The 15795-nt window shown below is 53.0% G+C and overlaps 8 protein-coding genes across 8 annotated transcripts; 2 read left to right on the top strand and 6 right to left on the bottom strand.

The window, feature by feature from the left end:
* Nucleotides 1–1143: 1143 nt before the first annotated feature.
* On the bottom strand, nt 1144–2291 carry IAQ61_011777 (uncharacterized protein; the record flags this gene model as incomplete). Its single annotated transcript, XM_003844294.2, has 4 exons — nt 1144–1856; nt 1906–1999; nt 2059–2115; nt 2208–2291. 4 exons carry the CDS (start codon nt 2289–2291, stop codon nt 1144–1146), a joined length of 948 nt encoding a protein of 315 aa, XP_003844342.2.
* A 438-nt stretch (nt 2292–2729) lies between these two features.
* Nucleotides 2730–4170, bottom strand: IAQ61_011776 (uncharacterized protein; the record flags this gene model as incomplete). The annotated part of the gene is made up of 2 exons (XM_066099346.1): nt 2730–3906; nt 4070–4170. The coding sequence occupies 2 exons, from the start codon at nt 4168–4170 to the stop codon at nt 2730–2732; spliced, it is 1278 nt and encodes a 425-aa protein (XP_065950865.1).
* A 1539-nt stretch (nt 4171–5709) lies between these two features.
* Nucleotides 5710–8406, bottom strand: GRS1 (Glycine--tRNA ligase 1, mitochondrial). Its single transcript, XM_003844292.2, has 5 exons — nt 8024–8406; nt 7813–7957; nt 6426–7753; nt 6159–6377; nt 5710–6107 (listed from the first exon to the last, which is right to left on the bottom strand). The coding sequence occupies exons 1-5, from the start codon at nt 8273–8275 to the stop codon at nt 5892–5894; spliced, it is 2160 nt and encodes a 719-aa protein (XP_003844340.2). The 5' UTR covers nt 8276–8406; the 3' UTR covers nt 5710–5891.
* A 270-nt stretch (nt 8407–8676) lies between these two features.
* IAQ61_011774 (uncharacterized protein) lies at nt 8677–10093 on the top strand (the record flags this gene model as incomplete). The annotated part of the gene is made up of 2 exons (XM_003844291.1): nt 8677–9899; nt 9979–10093. 2 exons carry the CDS (start codon nt 8677–8679, stop codon nt 10091–10093), a joined length of 1338 nt encoding a protein of 445 aa, XP_003844339.1.
* Nucleotides 10094–10257: 164 nt separating this feature from the next.
* IAQ61_011773 (uncharacterized protein) lies at nt 10258–10905 on the bottom strand (the record flags this gene model as incomplete). Its single annotated transcript, XM_066099345.1, has 1 exon — nt 10258–10905. The coding sequence occupies one exon, from the start codon at nt 10903–10905 to the stop codon at nt 10258–10260; it is 648 nt and encodes a 215-aa protein (XP_065950864.1).
* Nucleotides 10906–11465: 560 nt separating this feature from the next.
* IAQ61_011772 (uncharacterized protein) lies at nt 11466–11714 on the bottom strand (the record flags this gene model as incomplete). Its single annotated transcript, XM_066099344.1, has 1 exon — nt 11466–11714. The coding sequence occupies one exon, from the start codon at nt 11712–11714 to the stop codon at nt 11466–11468; it is 249 nt and encodes an 82-aa protein (XP_065950863.1).
* Nucleotides 11715–12075: 361 nt separating this feature from the next.
* Nucleotides 12076–14038, bottom strand: IAQ61_011771 (uncharacterized protein; the record flags this gene model as incomplete). Its single annotated transcript, XM_003844290.2, has 2 exons — nt 13298–14038; nt 12076–13113 (listed from the first exon to the last, which is right to left on the bottom strand). Exons 1-2 carry the CDS (start codon nt 13778–13780, stop codon nt 12076–12078), a joined length of 1521 nt encoding a protein of 506 aa, XP_003844338.2. The 5' UTR covers nt 13781–14038.
* A 68-nt stretch (nt 14039–14106) lies between these two features.
* IAQ61_011770 (uncharacterized protein) lies at nt 14107–15275 on the top strand. The gene is made up of 3 exons (XM_066099343.1): nt 14107–14202; nt 14303–14403; nt 14466–15275. The coding sequence occupies exons 2-3, from the start codon at nt 14312–14314 to the stop codon at nt 14626–14628; spliced, it is 255 nt and encodes an 84-aa protein (XP_065950862.1). The 5' UTR covers nt 14107–14202; nt 14303–14311; the 3' UTR covers nt 14629–15275.
* The last annotated feature ends 520 nt before the right edge of the window (nt 15276–15795 follow it).

Below are 15795 nucleotides of genomic sequence, written 5' to 3'. Positions count from 1 at the left end.
GACAAGACAAAAAAAAGCCAATCAATAAGACGGGGGGTGATGCACGTGATGTGTGCGACAGGTACCCGAAGTAAACACTAGAAGAAAAGGCGGGCCAAATTATGCAGTGCAGACCGTGCCGACTGGGGAGGTAATAGGAAGAAAGGGGGGTGGGGAGTGAGAGAGAAGAAAGAGTGAGTGAGAGAGAGAGAGTGAGAGTGAGAGGGAGTGAGAATGGGTGGGTGAGTGAGTAGGTGGAGTTGAAATAAAAAGGCGGGCGCAAGGACTCGGGAGGCGACAACCCAGCCTTACCTCCTTCCTCCTCCTCCTCCTCCTCCTCCTCCTCCTCCTCCTACTTGCTCCTCTCCCCTAAATGGAGGAGTTCGTACTTCACTTTGTCTTAGCCCCGTTTTCTCGGTAATGAACTTTTCAGCGAAACCCGCCCGCCGCCTCTCTTTCGCTCCTTGTCCCTGAAGATCCAGCCAAACACGGGCTAGCGGGGCAACCCTTTTGTTCGACACAAAGGTTCTGATTCGCACCAGTCACGTGAGAGTGGTCTCTACAAGTCACGTCCCTCTTTGCCTTGCACCGGAAGTTCCAGCTCCGATGCTGCCGAGTGTGGACTGACTCTCTCTTCCACCTAGAGTAGCACCACCAGACTCTACTCTACTCTACTCTACTCTAGTACTACTCTACTCTAGTACTACTCTACCCTAGTACTACTCTACCCTAGTTACCGCTACTTCGCACAACGCCTCCCCCTTTATCAGATCAAAAGTCACATCATGCTCGGCACACTCTCGGGCTACCGGCACGTCCCACCGTTTTGCCATCATGCCATGCTTCCACGCCTTGATTGATACCAACGAACCACTCCACTCATCAGTTCCTCCATGGATTCGACACAACAATGTAGGGTAGGCCATGTTCACAACGACTCCAGCTGCACACGGGACAAAATCATGACGTGATCCAAAGGTACTCATGCGCTCTGGTAGTTTGAGTATCATGTGATTTGCCACTGCTACATCCTGGCTATTTTCATGGCACAAGACAAGTAACGTGATCCTCAAACTAGCCGAGATAACTAGTAGTAGTGATTTCATTTGACATTGATCTATTCACCCTCTGCAACAGCGACAGCGACAGCAACAAACCCCACCCTCATCTTCTCCCATTCAGCGGTCTACTCTCCCGCCCCCCGTCCTCCTCTTCCTCAATATCTTCCAGTTCAAATTCCTGCACCCCTCGCAACCTCTCCTCGTCGTCCTTGACCTTCCCATAGACATCGTCTGCAGGATTCGGATACGGCGTCGCACATGCCTTGCTGCGAAGTGCGGGATAATATCGCCGATACGTGTAATGCGCAACCGCCATGCCCAGAATGGATCCCACCGATACATCATACACGTCGTGTCGGTAGTCCTCACAGCGCGAGATGGCAATCAGCGCAGCCCCAAGCAATGGGGCTAACGCCACCAGCACCCGCCCAAGATCGGCTCGGGGACGGTAGACGTGACATTGTCCTGCAATGAACAAGGCCAGGTATCCAAGTCCACTAAAAGAGAAGCTACTGTGTCCGCTAGGAAAGCTGCGCCATCCGTCGTGTAGTACATGGTCGTCCGTCTCTGTGCAAACTTCATATGTGACCAGGACGTGTGCTGGCGTTCCGGGTGCTGGCTTGCATCGTGCGATGAGATCTGGTCGTGGTCTCCCCACTGCATTCTTGATGACGTCCGTGATGAAGAGCGTGAGTATCATGCTGATGAACCAGCCGAGAATCGTAACGTGCGCCTTGTGCGCTCCGGGACGGACAATGAGCGACCATGCTACCAGGATGCCCAGGGGGACTGCGCCAGCGTAGATGAACAGCCATGCTATTGTACGTTAGTGAATCACACCAAGAGCCCAACCACATGTACGTACAGACTGGAACACGTTCAATCTCAGCATGCGGATATCCAATTGCAAGATTGTCGAGGAAGAACATGCGGTGAAACGGTTCGGCGAGGAATTGAATCTGCATCGTCATCGTTCAGAATGTATCTGCCCTTGTGGCCTCAATCATGCCTAACGCACCAATATGTATCCCGTAATCAAGACCGCCAGTCCCACATAATCCGAGGCATAAGAGCGCTGTCAAATGATCGTTAGCATGCTAGACTCGCTCCACGGGGAAGAATACACTGTGCTATGCAAAGGAGAGGGGGGGGGGGCTGCGCGCCTACCTTCCAGAAGCGCGCTGCAGCGCCTGCAAAACCGGTCGAGTTGAAAAGTTCATTTTTGCTGTGCCTGTAGGTTGGGGCAGGCATCATCGGTCGTAGGAAATGAACATGTCTGGCCGGCGTGTGGGTGGAAGCTGGAATCTGGAAATCGGGAATCTGGGAATCTGTCCAACTGTCCAACTGTCTCGGAGGTGTGGATCCACTCCGCAACTGGACACTGCCGTTGCCAGGGGTTGTTGGCGCCAAGTCAGCCTTGTCGTCCCGTGACTCCCATTGTCAGCACTCTTCCACCAAAAAGTGCTTCCTCCCCTTTCTTCCTATAAAGTTTGGAGTTGCATATTGGGATGCAGCATGATCCTTCCCGGAGACATGGATGCAAGTCTTGTATCAATCTTGTTACTGTTTCGACAACGAGATACAACATCCTATTATCCACTCCTCCGGCCATTATGCCGCCGTCATTCGACCCAATTACCATGGTCAATTACCACAACAACTACCATAACGTATTGCTGGTAAGGAAAATCAAGTAGCATGCCAACTCTTCCTCCCCGTAATCCATTTGAAACTCGCACACCAACCTGACACCTCCCCCCTCTCCGCCCGCGCACACCAATTCAACACCTCTTGTTGGGCCGCTGCAATAGTTGTATGCACCTCCTCGGCAGTCCAGATCTTTTCATTATCTCCATATTTGGTCAACGGCCGAAGCAGTATCGCCTCAAAGGACTCGAGAACAACAAAAAGCATAATCTTGCCAATCGATCGCTGCGTTTCGTCCTCGCCCCACGATCCAATCGGCACGTTGACATGGGTCGTCTGGATGTCGGTGAAGCCGGCCTCTTCGAGATACGAGGGATGCATGTAGAAGAGGCCCAGGGGGCGACCAGACTTGTAGGATGCCTGCATGAGTGAAGCGTAGAGCTTGCGGACATTGACCATGGTGTATGATGATGAGTCAGGCTCCTCGGGGGGTGCGGGCACATTTCCAAGATCATAGTCGGCAACCTCTATCCACCCACCCGGCGAGAGGCTCTTGTAAATCTCGGCGTAGACCTCCTCCCAGTGCGTAAAGGCGCCCTTCATGTTGCGCAGATGGATGAGCTCAAAGGGAGCACTGAAGTGCCATCCAGGTTCTGGCTGTGGCTCCAACGTAGTCAGGTCGATGGTCAGGTTCTCAACTGAGCTGTCTGACTGACTATGCACATCAGTTCCAGCTCGTGATTTCGTAGGCGAGCCAATGGGAGTTCGGTTGGTAGTGTCGGCGAAGAAATCATGCTCTGCAAGTCGGGAGAGAAGGTCTTCGATATCAGTCTCTTTGCCCCACACGTCCAAATCATCGAGTTCCCACATCACTTGTGATTCTCCGAGCGTAGCTTCAGTGGTTTCGATGTCCCATTGTGTCAAGTCTATGCCAACGACTTCGGCATCAGGGTACTGGTGAGCCATGCCCACCGCCCAGTGCCCTGGTCCTGTACCCAGGTCGAGTATGCGTCTTGTGCTTGGTAGCAGTTTTGTAGTCGTCAACTTCCCTTGGAGTGCATATACAAAGGCACGATGTTGCAGTGACAGCCGATCTTGTTCTCGAAAATCCTCATTGGGCAGATATATGCAGGGTAAGTAATATGTGTCGTTTCCGTACGTGCGACCATTCTCGTGGACGTATTCCAAATCTTCCGACGTGACGGTGCGTACAGAGCGACTAAGACTAGGGTATCAGTATCGTGACCCATGATGCCATACTGGCCATTACGAGGTGTCTCCTGCAACCAGTCATAAGAGCGTGAGATTGCTTGGTGCAGCAGGGGCAACAAACATGCCTGAAAAGAAAATAGACTTTTGCATTTTAAAGAAAGAGAACTCACTTAGACTCGGTTGAGCTTGAGCTTCCTGAGTCAGCTCTCGGGCGTTTGGGGGAGCTTTCCGGAGCCGCGGGTGGTGGCGGTTGATCGCGTTCCTTGTCCATGGACTCGGGTGCAAGAGTTACGTTAAGGCTCCCAGGGCTGAGCTGTATACGCTTTTGAGATTCGTAAGAGCAGTGAATAATGTGCAGCGATTCCCCCTCTTGGCGACTACTGCATCTGCAAAGTTTGTCAAGGCTGATGGTATGATTTCGGTGGTTGCAGAACCCAACTAAGCGATGGTCGCTTGATACTGGTGGCGCGCTTGTCTTTGCGTACCGGTACCGTATACCAAGCCCACAACTGGCACCGATAGTCGCTGTGAGCTCTGAGAGCGCAGAGTACGGGATCGGCGGGGAATGCTGCAGGTGGCGCAATTATGGTCTGGTGGTTCGTCGAATGTGTTTTCCGTACACCAAGTCTGAAGTAAGGGATGCCCAAAGGCAGGCGGGTGGGATCAAAGAAGCACCCACGGCAACATGACTTCGGTTCAAGAAAATAGCGTGATTGCAGCAAATAGTAGATAATGCAGGTACTGCGGGACTTCAGACCGCTTCCCCGAGACCATCTCAAGATGGCAACGATGGCTGGAAAGCGATGCGGATGGTTGATACGTTGACACCCAGGCCCAAAGACTGCTACTTGATGAAGGGAACTTTGAAAGCTTTGTTGGACAAGTCTTGTTTATTGTCCATAGCGATGCTATAGCGAATGCTACGTTACATCGCAATCTCCGTGTGCCTGCAAATTCCAAACGGCATGATGGAGGGGTTGCGACGTTGCGACTCGCTGTAAGCTGCGTGCTGCGGACGATAGGCGGAAAGGGTCAAAGCCCCGCTTTCATTTCGGTGTATCAGGCGTAGCTCCAGGTATTACTGATCGTGTGGTGAAAGAGTGGCTTTCGACGCAACTTTGGTTCCTAATATATCCAGTTGAGCAGCGGTCGCTCGGTGAGAGATTGTGAATTGAAACGTCTGCTAGGTGGCGGGAAGACAACGTGTGTTTGGATTCTGTGTATTTGATTCGGCATGATTGACGGTGAATCAAGCAAGCCATCGCGAGCTCTCCTTTGCAGTTCGCCATAACAAGGCAGGACGTGTTGTTGACGTATGGACAGTGCCGACTGGTCCTGGAACCACAGCATATATAAGAGTCCCCTCTTTCTTACAAGTGGATCTATATGTGGTCAGCAACTCATTCATATGTCGACTCGCCGACGGCTATCCTAGGAGGTGCGGAAAGATGCCTGGGCGGTCGAGTCAGCAACCTGCAGAGATTATGTAGAATGAAGATCATTGCGATATCCAAACAGACCGAGCAATGCGTTCTTTAGGTGCAAGCCATCTTCAATCGATCGTGAGGTAGGAATCTTCACCCCTAATATGGGGAGCCTGCCCCTTGGCGTTAGGTAAACCTAGGGTGTAGCTTACATTACCGGTACCGATGAACGATGTTTGCAACCGAAAGGTTCTCCTAACATCTCGCAGGTCTGCAGAGGCTACAACCTCGGCTGTGTATAAAGGAACATTGCAGTAAGGTGATGGTTTTTCTAAAAGTCTAGGTATTCAAGGGTACAGCGGCACAGCAAGTCTTGGCGTCCTCTAAAGAAGAAGGGTTTCGGATGTTACTTCAACGGGAAGGACAGCGTTGATTAGAATAGGTCAAGTTTAGGGAAACGGTCAGAGTTCTGCAGGCGACAAGCATTTGTGCACTTAGTTTGCCTTACGTATAAGGTCTGATTGCAAGTATATCTCCATAGCTATACACATCAACTGCCCATTCTAATCTAATCTACCTCCTGGCCTTCAAACTTTGGAAGACGCGCAGCAACATCTGACCACTTTTCTGAACCATTGACAATGTTCGAGATCGCTGCAATGATTTCATCTATGCTGGCTCGGACCTGCTCTGTGGAATCACGGTCTCGTAGCGTGAATGTGTTATCCTTGACAGACTGGAAATCCACGGTGATGCCCAAGGGTGTGCCAAGCTCGTCATTACGCTAGTATTTGTATTAGCCAACGTAAACCTAGAGAGTGAATGGATCCCTCACCGAGTATCGCTTGCCAATAGAAGCACCGGATGCATCGATACGACTAGAAATGCCAATGCTCCTTAGTTTGCTACGTAGAGTCTGTACAAAGGGTGAAAAGTCTGGGTGAGAGCTGAGTGGTACGATGAGGACCTTGGTGGGCGCCACCGCTGGTGGGAAGGAAAGAACGCCACGAGCCTTGTCCTGCTCGCGAGTCCAGTATACGTGTTCACAGAGAGCCTGAAAAGTCAGCAGTGCCGGGTACAACCACTGAATGGCCGAACTTACATAGAATATGCGTCCAATACCAAAAGATGGTTCAATAACGTTTGGCGTGTATTCCCGGACATTCTCGACTCTTGTGCGCTTCTCAAGTTTGATGAGCTCTTTGGGTACCTCCACCTTACCGTCACCAACACCAGGTACATCAAGGACGACCTTGCCCTCCTTCTCGAGATCTAACGACAGCTTCTCCCGCAAATCCTGGGTCAGAGCATCAATGGCAGCTTCCACCGCCTTTCCATCCTTCTTGAACTTTTGTCCAAAGCTCTTCTTGTCAAGGTCATATTGCCACTCTTCAATCTTGAGGGGCTCTTTTCTTGGCTCGCGAACAAAGAGAGGAGCACCCGTCTTCTTCATGTGAACCGTCAGATCGTAGGCGCTACGATCGGCGCAACCCACACACTCTATCCAGCCATACGACGTGAGCAACTCAGCATCCCAGCAGTCTGCTGCGTAATGCGCCATCTCATTGGCCATGTGCTGCCTGAATCGAATCTTCTTTGGGTCGATGCCAATCTTCAGAAGGAATAGTTGAATGCGAGCCAGGAAGTAACCAAGCGTCTCATTGTCCACGAGACCAGTCTCGACGGCCTTGCCAATCTTGGTAGTCTCTACTGTAGTCTTTCCAGCCAGCTGAGTCTCCCGGTTCAGCAGCTCAAGTTCTACGTCCTTGACCTCTCCAAAGCGAGGGTGTTTCTTGCCACCTTCGGGATCGACGAAGTGCTCAATCTCAGCCATGAGAAACTCGCGTACACGTAGCAGACCAGATCGGGGAGAGATTTCGTTACGGAAGGACTTGCCAATCGAAGCTGATGCGAAGGGCATTTGTTGCTGATTGTCCTCGAGGAGGTTTTGGAAGTTTACAAATTGGCCCTGGGCGGTCTCTGGGCGTAGGTATGCGGGCATGTTGGAGGAGGGTCCGATTGAGGTTTGGAACATGAGATTGAAGGCAACCGGGGGCTGTAGTTCGCCGTTGTTGGCGGGGTTCCTGATGTCGTACTTCTTGATGAGCTGGCCGAGCTCTTCGCCGTTGTAGTTGTCAATCTGTGCAAGCACCTCCTCAATCTCCTGCACCACGGCATCGTCCAGCTTGACAGCGGCAATATTCTTGACCTTCTTCTTCTTCTTCTTCTTAGGGTCATCCACCTCGGGCTCGAGCTTCTGCCCACGAGCCTCCTTGTCACCCTTTAGTCTTGCCTCCAACACCTCTTCAACGAGATGGTCTGCACGGAAGATTTCGCCTGTCTTTGGGTCCTTGCACATCCAGTCGGCGAATTTGTCGACGTGGCCGGAGGTCTTGAGCACTTCGTGGGGAGTGAGCATGGTGCAGTCGACTGTCGTTGTGTCAGTGTCGACGTCTCGTAGTATACATTATCTTTCTGTGCGTCTCTACCCTGCAGCATGTCCTCCTCAAGCACAAAGTGTCGCTTCCATACATCGACAATGTTGTCTGTGAGCGCAGTACCGGCAGGGCCATAATCGTAGAGACCGGCGACACCACCGTAGATGCCAAAGGCGGGCAGGAAGAAGTGACGGCGCTGCGAATTGCTTCAGTGTGTGACTCCCGCGGGGACATGGCGCATGTCCAATGGGCGCAATAATACCTTGACCAAGGACTCGAGTGCAGCCCGATCAAAGGGCTCACCCTTGAGCGTGGTCATGTCGGACGACATATTGACCGGTGCTTTGCGTATAGGGACTTGGTATCGGTGAAGAGGGGCAGTGGTGTTGAAGTTGCGAACCGGGGAAATCAGTGAAGGCGGGGCACTAAGAAGAAGTGCGGGCAGCCTGTGTGAAGTAGCCAGACGCGCAGGAAAACAGCTGCTGATGCGCGCCAACGACGACAGCGGGCGCATACACTGATGAATAGTCCCCTCGTATGCGAAAGGGGAGCAGCACGTAAAGGAATGATGAATTGCTAATTACAACTATAAAACAAAGTACGTGTTGACCACATCTCTCTCTCCCGAGTGTCCCCCTAGACTGAACTTCCTAGATAGTTGAGCCCGTGCGCCAAGATTTCGCGGCTCCAAAAAGTATTTGTCGTCGGAGGAAGGAATCGCCGTGCTCCACCGAAAAGTTCGCCCATTCACTCCAAGCCTGGCCCAGACCCTCTTCACTGTCGCATATCCAGCACGACTCAACTACCCTTTGTGATTGTATACACGCACATTGGGTTTAACCGTCCATTAGTAAACTCCACGAACAACTTACCTACCCCTCGCACAGAGTGAACGCACGTCTCGTGCCCTTCAGTATGGCTTTCACGCCCAGTGTACCCACTGGCTTCAAGCCCAAGAACAAACTGCGTCGACAAGCTGCCTTCCTCTCCATCAAGAAGACGCGCGAAGCCGAGAAACGAGACTTGAGACATCGCCGCAAGCGCCAAGAACAACAGGATCCGTCACTGCGAGAAGACCGCCATGCACGCAATGTACCAGCCACAATCGATAGCAAGCGAGTATGGGACGACGAGCCTGTAGGCGATGAGGAAGATGCGCTGGGCTGGGCAGTCGATGTAGAAAGGCTGGCTAAGAGGCGCAAGATGGAGCAAGAGGAAGCAGAACAGCAGGGGGAGCAAGACGAGGAAGAAGGCGTTTTGGCAAAGCTCAAGAAGGCCGAGAGGATCGAGAAAGTGGGCAACTCGGATGGAGACATGGGCGAAGACGAAGACGAAGCAGACAGCATGCTAGATGCATCCGACTCCGCCTCTGACTTCGATTCAGACGACGATGATGACTTTGACTCAGACACCAACTCTGCACCCTCGAGAAAAGGCAAAAGCAAGGTCGACCCTCGCAAACGTGACGCAAGCCCCACAACCTCGACAGCCACCAATCTTGAGCTCTCCCCGGAATTCCTCAAACAGAAATTCCCCCAGCTCTTTAACACCCAGCCTGAACCCAAGATCCTCATCACCACCTCGATAAACTCGACTCTTCACAAAGAAGCTGACATCCTCACCTCACTGTTCCCCAACAGCACCTACATCCGCCGCACCGCAAACTTCCACGCACACAAGTACTCTGTCCGCGAGATCGCCCAATTCGCCTCGGCCCGCGACTACACCGCCCTCGTCGTCCTCATGCAGGCCCAGCACGAGAAAAAGGCAGACGGGCTCGACGTCATCCACCTGCCCAACGGCCCCCACTTCCACTTCAGCGTCACAAACTGGATCGAGGGCAAGAAGCTGCCGCGCCACGCCACAGACACGGGTCACTACCCCGAACTCATCCTCAACAACTTCAAAACGCCCCTCGGTGTCCTCACCGCTCAGCTGTTCAAGGGCTTGTTCCCTGCCGACCCGGAACTACAGGGCAGACAGGTCCTGACGCTGCATAATCAGCGCGATTACATCTTCGTCCGCCGTCATCGATACGTCTTTCGTGACAAGCGGGAGAGCGAGAAGTCGATTCTGGGTAACGATGGGAAGCCGATGCCCGGTGTCGAGGATATCAAGGTGGGTATGCAGGAGATTGGGTAAGTCGGCTTTTTTTTTCATCCTGTCCCTACCCGTATTGCCCACGGAGTCACATTGTGCTAATAACTAATATTACAGACCTCGCATGACGCTCAAGCTGCGCCGAGTAGACCGTGGGATCCAATTCAAGAGCGGGCAGGAATGGGAGTGGAAAGGAAGGATGGAGAAGCAACGTACAAGGTTCAACATGTAGACATTACCTTATTCAGTTGCTCTCAATCCCCTTGTCCCAGCAAGACAAGAATGCAACCAAGTCTCGCAGAAAAAAGACACTTTCTCACACTGTCCACCCCCATATCCTTGATGGACAATACAGAAAGAACCTTCACCCATCTTTCAAATAAACTAACCATTCCCCTAGCCCCTTCTCCCCCAGCCCCTTTCATTCCAACTCCTTTCATACCAATCCCTTCCCACCCACCCCGCCCATCGCAGCAAATTACCCCACTGGTCAGGCCCCGGCAACAACGCAGGCCGCTCAGGCGGCTGCGCCCTGCCCCCCCCTCCCCAGGCCGTCAAGTCCCAACGCGCATTATGTTCCACCCCCGGAGGCGGTCTAACTCTGTTCAACTGGGCCCGCCGTACATTCTGATAGAGGGGCCCAAAGCTACTATAAACCCAGCGTCTGGTTCGACGCCGGCGAGCAGCACGATCACGAGCGGGCCGGGAAGGAGGCGTAGTAGTGCTTTCCCTTGGATTACGCGGTTGAGGCTGGAATGGGGAGCCCAGGCCGTCTAGGACCAACTCTTCGTCTTCAACCTGCGGGACATCAGGTGTTAGACCAGGTACTGGCAGCATGGTGACGTCTGGGCTCTGCCATAGTGGGCGGAATGGCGACTGCTGGCCATTTGTGTTGTGTAACGAGCTTCTGTCTGCAGGCTGCCTGGCATCACGACCTATCCCAGGACGTGGCCTCATGTTCTGTCCCGCCGGGACACGTTGTTGTGACTGAGGTGATGACCCCAAGCCATATGTATTACTCAACGGCCCTCTGTCTTCAAACATCTCAGCAGTAAATAGCCCGGCACTATTCTCCAGCCCAGGAGGAGGCCTAATGTGCTCTCTTGCCGGGACACGATTTTCTGACTGACCGAGCGGCCCTATGAACGACCCTCTGTGTCCGGCCTGCTGAGCATCAGGACCCAGCCCGGGAGATGGCCTAATGCTGTTCTCCCGGCCACACTGTTCTTGCTGTTCGGGCGACTTCAAGCCATCTCCGTCATTCACCGAGCGTCTGTCTCCAAACTGCCCAGCAATAGTATCCAGACCGGGAGGGGGCCTAACGCTCTCCCCCGCCGGGACTCGCTGTTCTGGCTGCAATGACGACCCCAAACAATCTATAGCAGACCCTCCGTCTCTAAAATGTCTCCAAACTGATTGCTGATGGCTTGGCCACTGTTCAGGAACGCATAGCTTGCCGTCCTGCGGGGCTGGCTAAGCGGCGGCAGCGACGAGGGGGCGCACAGTTGGTTGGAGTCCGGCGTGTGCGGGCGCAGCCGAGTGTGGGAATTGTCTAAGGGTTGGTTTGGATCGCTGAAGGCCGGTCTCCGCTTTTGTGCGCTTATCTAATCGAACAACTGGCGGGGTTCGGGGGTGATTTTGCTCTGGGCGGAGATGTCGAGGAAGGTGGCATGGCGGTGGTAAACGGGGTAAGTACTCGATATTTCGTTTGGATTGGCGAAGCCTGGTTTCCAATTCGGTGCGGTTATCAAATTGGTCGGCTGGCGTAGAGGAAAGGTGGTGCTGCTTTGGGCTGATATGTCGAGGAGGGGGGCGTCCTCGTCGTGGTGGTGGTAAAGGGGGAAGTTGTGCATGATGGTTTCGGAAGTGTGCGAGAGGCGCTAAAGGAATTGGTCTATCATGATGTGGTTGTGGAATGATATGGGAACGGACATGAGGCAATGGTGGTAGTAATGCGGGCTCAGACCCCTGGTGGTGTTGTTGTTGTCGGTGCAACGCTGCCTCTTGATAATCTTGTCCAGGTATAAATGCTGGGCAATGAGGAGATGGTTCGAAGCGAGTTGAAGACAAAGGTAGTGACTGCTGAAACAATGGAGGAAACAGTATTTCATATCGATCGCGATGTTGCGAACTGTCGACTTGGGTATCTGATGTTATAAACTTCTTTTGCGCAACTAGAAACAAGGACTCAGCATGGATGTCAGGTAGAGTATGCTACTTGCCACCATAACCGCCATATTGACCCGGAGTCATCATTCCGCCTTGCGATGGCCCTGGTGTTGACGCTAGACCTGCTGGGTGATTCGTTGGCGTACTGGGCCCATCACCGTGCCTTGCTTGGCCAGGATGGAACTCAAACCTACCGTTCATGCCTTGAAATCCGGTCAACGTCTGTGCACCTTGTGCAGCCAGTACGGCAGCTTGAGCCGTGGCGCTCGCTGGTGGACCGACGCCTGTAAGTCCCCACATCTGGCCATTCATCTCTTCGGGAATGTTGCCGTCGAATATCTTTTTCCTCATGTCCCAAAAGACAGTGCCTGTAAGCCATGCATCGGACCCAGCGGTGTGCGAGTTGCCAATACGCTGACAGCCCAATTCGTCGGCGAGGTCTTGTAGTCCTGACTTGGTGCCCAGATTGTTGAGAATGTTGGTCGCGGTGGAGCCAATCACTCCTCGGCGAACCATGTTGTTGGCATGTCTCCAAAGATACTTGACGTCCAGTAAACGAGGGAAGAAGATATTGACCAGCTTTCTATACGAGTCTTCGTCTTCGGGCAAGGGCTGTGCACTGAGCATCTTAATCAAGTACGCAAAGTCGTAGCCGGAATGGAAGGATATCCAATTGACATCTTCGCTGAGCGTCATCCCAGATGTTATCAGCAACGAGCCGAACTCTTGTGGATTGATACCTTGGGTGTTGTGCTTGTCGAAATCGGCTCCAGACTTTTTGAGCATTTGTATCGATTCCTCGTTGTACATGTCTTCATCGAGAGAGAACTGGAAGTTGAAGGTCCACGTGCAAGGACAGGGAATGATGTTGTTGGCATATCGCTGTAAGGATTTGGGTTGGTAGGCTAGTGAGGAGGTGTCCAGGTGAGCGGGTGGTACCTCGCCTTGTACAGAGAAGAGGGTGATGCCGAGTTGTATGATCTTGAGCAGGTCGACATTGCAGCGTACTGTCTGGTAGTGATACGAGGCCTTTGAGTTGAATTCGCCGATTGGTCGGGCCACGACGCCGGGGAACTCGGTGTCCTGTTGGAGTGTGAGCATAGCCGTACTGGCGAGAGAAGCAGAAGAGAAGAAACAAGCTACCAGGGGAGGAACTTCTGTCCTGCCGCCATTGATGTCACACTTTGGCACACATCAGATACAGGGCCAGCAAGCAGGCCCTCCTTGGAGTAGCTGATTGGCGAACAAAGGGAGAGGGCATACGCACCATACTGATATAGGGATATTGGTCGATGAGCGAGCGTAACAGATCCATCTCTTGGTGCAGGTTTCCCCGCCAAACCTCGCGAATGCGCTGACCGGCGAGTCCTTTGGCGCCATCCTGACCACGGACAGCATTCTCTTGCAGTTGGGCGCCATGGGCAAACCGCATGCGCGCTTCATGGCCGTCCAAGCCCGTTCCCCCGCCTACCCCTCCGAGCGCTGCTGCTGCACCTAGTCCTGCGCCGCCCAGGCCGCCACCACCACCACCACCGAGGCCTGCGTTTGACTGGAAGCCCGTCTGGTGCTGGCCAAAGAGGTTGAGATTATGGGTTTGTGCTGCCCCACCAAAGCCCGGGTGTTGCATGTTCTGCGCATGTTGTTGGTGGAGCGGTGCTTGCTGCTGCTGCTGCTGCGGCATCGGGCCCGGGAGTTGTACGAAGGGGTTGGACAGGTTGTGCCCAGGGAAGCGGCCCCCATGAGGCGGCATTGCGCGTGTGGGCGTGCTTGTGATTGTAGAGCTCGAGGACGTAGATGCGCGTACGAAGCGACTTTTCTTGCTTGTGATGCTTATCCTGTCACGGTAGGGGTGACAGATGACAGGAGTTGGTCGGTACAAAGAAGAAGAAGAATTCTCAGCTTTGCAGCTAAATAATAGTATCGGCGAGAGAGAGAGAGAGAGAGAGAGAGAGGCGGGGGGCGAAGAGCGATTGGTGGGGAGAAAGTGTGGCTGCGGTGAAGGTCTTAATATCGCCGCAACTGTGGTTGTAGGCCGACGCAGAGTCTCAAAGCGTTGCTCCTATGCCAAGACATTGCGCGCGTCTCCACCCGGCCGCTGCCATCTTCGACTTCGCTTGTCTCTGTGTCTAGTCGTCGCGCCCACGTCGCATACAGAGAGGCCAGCACCACACAGTACGTCATCTCTCGAGACAAGACAGCACACGTCAATTGGCATAACTCTGCCTATATCCAATAAAGTAAACTCAAATCATCCGCCCGCTGACCGACGCAGCTCTTGACCATGGCACCACGCCCCTCCATCACCGGCTTTGACCCCAAGAAGTTCGCCGCGGCCTCCGGAAGAGGCACCCAGGGCGACCCATGGGCACGACAGTAGGCTCTTCCACTCACAGCCATTGCGCACAATCAATGGAAGGCTTTACTAACGCCTGCAGTGAGCAATGGCGGTACACTGGCCCTTTCACCCGCTTCAACCGCTTCAAGGGTTCCTTCCCAGGCCTTGGCATAGCCACCGTCGCATTCGCTGGATACCTCGTTGCTGAGCAGCTCCTGTGGAAGGATGACCACCACGCACATCACGACGAGGGAGCGCATTAAGCAGGGTAGAGGGGATCTGCAAGTCCTGGGCGTACCGGTTGGATTTGATTCTGTTATGGGAAGAGCTGTATATATGGAATACAACAAAGCATGCTTCGACACCAAAGCGTTCTTTGGAACGCAACCGTGTCCCCTCCATGTACCATGATGAACTGGACTGTTCGATTTAGGAGTCAAGCATAGCTTCAGCCTGCATTACCGTATAGCGCAGCTGCTCAAGATCCTTCATACCTCGACCCCAACTATCTTCGACGGCCTTTTCTCCACTATCCTGCAAATGGGATCTTAACACACCACTTGGTAGTCAGCCCCTTGCAGAATCCAGTCGCGAAAGCTACCCTATAGAATAAATCCGACCCTCAGACTTAAGCACATGTTGCATAAATTTCCAATAAATTCACAGCGCAAGGAAAACATCCACCCGCCACTTACAGTTGCAATTGTCCTTTACAGTTGTGTCACACCTTACACTACTTCATCTGAGATACTAACAAGCACCAGCCATGGACGCATGTGCCTGGCTCGTGGGCGACAGCACAGCATGGCTTTGTCCGAGGTAGTTTTTTTTCGGTTACTGTGATACTACATCTATTATCGTAGCAGTGGAGTTTGAACGAGCAGAGGATAGCGTGTCGATAGCCTGGTAGCACTGGGTCAGGTTACGTTGCGTTGCGTCTGATATCGTGCCTATCCATTTTCGTTGGATCTGTGTCACATACCTATGGTAGTACTCTTAGCTACCTACATAAAGACATACCCACGCTATGTCGAGTATACGCCACGCCGTACGATACTAGAAGGATAAGTAACAATGCCGACTACTCCTCATATGGCAGACTAGAATAGACGGGCCACGGCAACATCTGAAGAAGCAATAATGCATCCGAAAGAATTCATGTATTGGCTGAGTCTCCCCTATCTTAGTTACTAGTCCCAGTCACACAATATCCACCACGCACCCGTGTCCCTGTAACACTAACTCACGCTGTCGAATCCTCGCTATGACATCTGCCCTGCCCTGCCCTGACTACCATCACACGACTCATCACGGCCTTGTACTCCACTCCCCCCCAGCGCCAAAAATATCAACCCCTCTACCCCTTACACTTTTGAATTCCTCGCGCGGGCATAGGCAGGTAGGGATGTACAAGCACGCTACGTTACTCC

The sequence above is a fragment of the Plenodomus lingam genome (assembly GCF_022343315.1).
Source record: "Plenodomus lingam strain CAN1 chromosome Unknown scaffold_20, whole genome shotgun sequence".
Classification (NCBI taxonomy): Eukaryota; Fungi; Ascomycota; class Dothideomycetes; order Pleosporales; family Leptosphaeriaceae; genus Plenodomus; species Plenodomus lingam.
The sequence above is the reverse complement of the archived record's forward strand: the minus strand, read 5'-3'. Positions and strand labels throughout refer to the sequence as shown.

Coding starts and splice junctions, on each gene's coding strand:
- IAQ61_011770 (XM_066099343.1), top strand. CDS start 14,312: ATGGCACCACGCCCCTCCATCACCGGCTTTGACCCCAAGAAGTTCGCC. Junction 14,404..14,465: donor GGCGACCCATGGGCACGACA/GTAGGCTCTTCC, acceptor TAACGCCTGCAG/TGAGCAATGGCGGTACACTG.
- GRS1 (XM_003844292.2), bottom strand. CDS start 8,275: ATGCGCCCGCTGTCGTCGTTGGCGCGCATCAGCAGCTGTTTTCCTGCG. Junction 6,378..6,425: donor GTATTGGACGCATATTCTAT/GTAAGTTCGGCC, acceptor CTGACTTTTCAG/GCTCTCTGTGAACACGTATA. Junction 6,108..6,158: donor CTATTGGCAAGCGATACTCG/GTGAGGGATCCA, acceptor TACAAATACTAG/CGTAATGACGAGCTTGGCAC.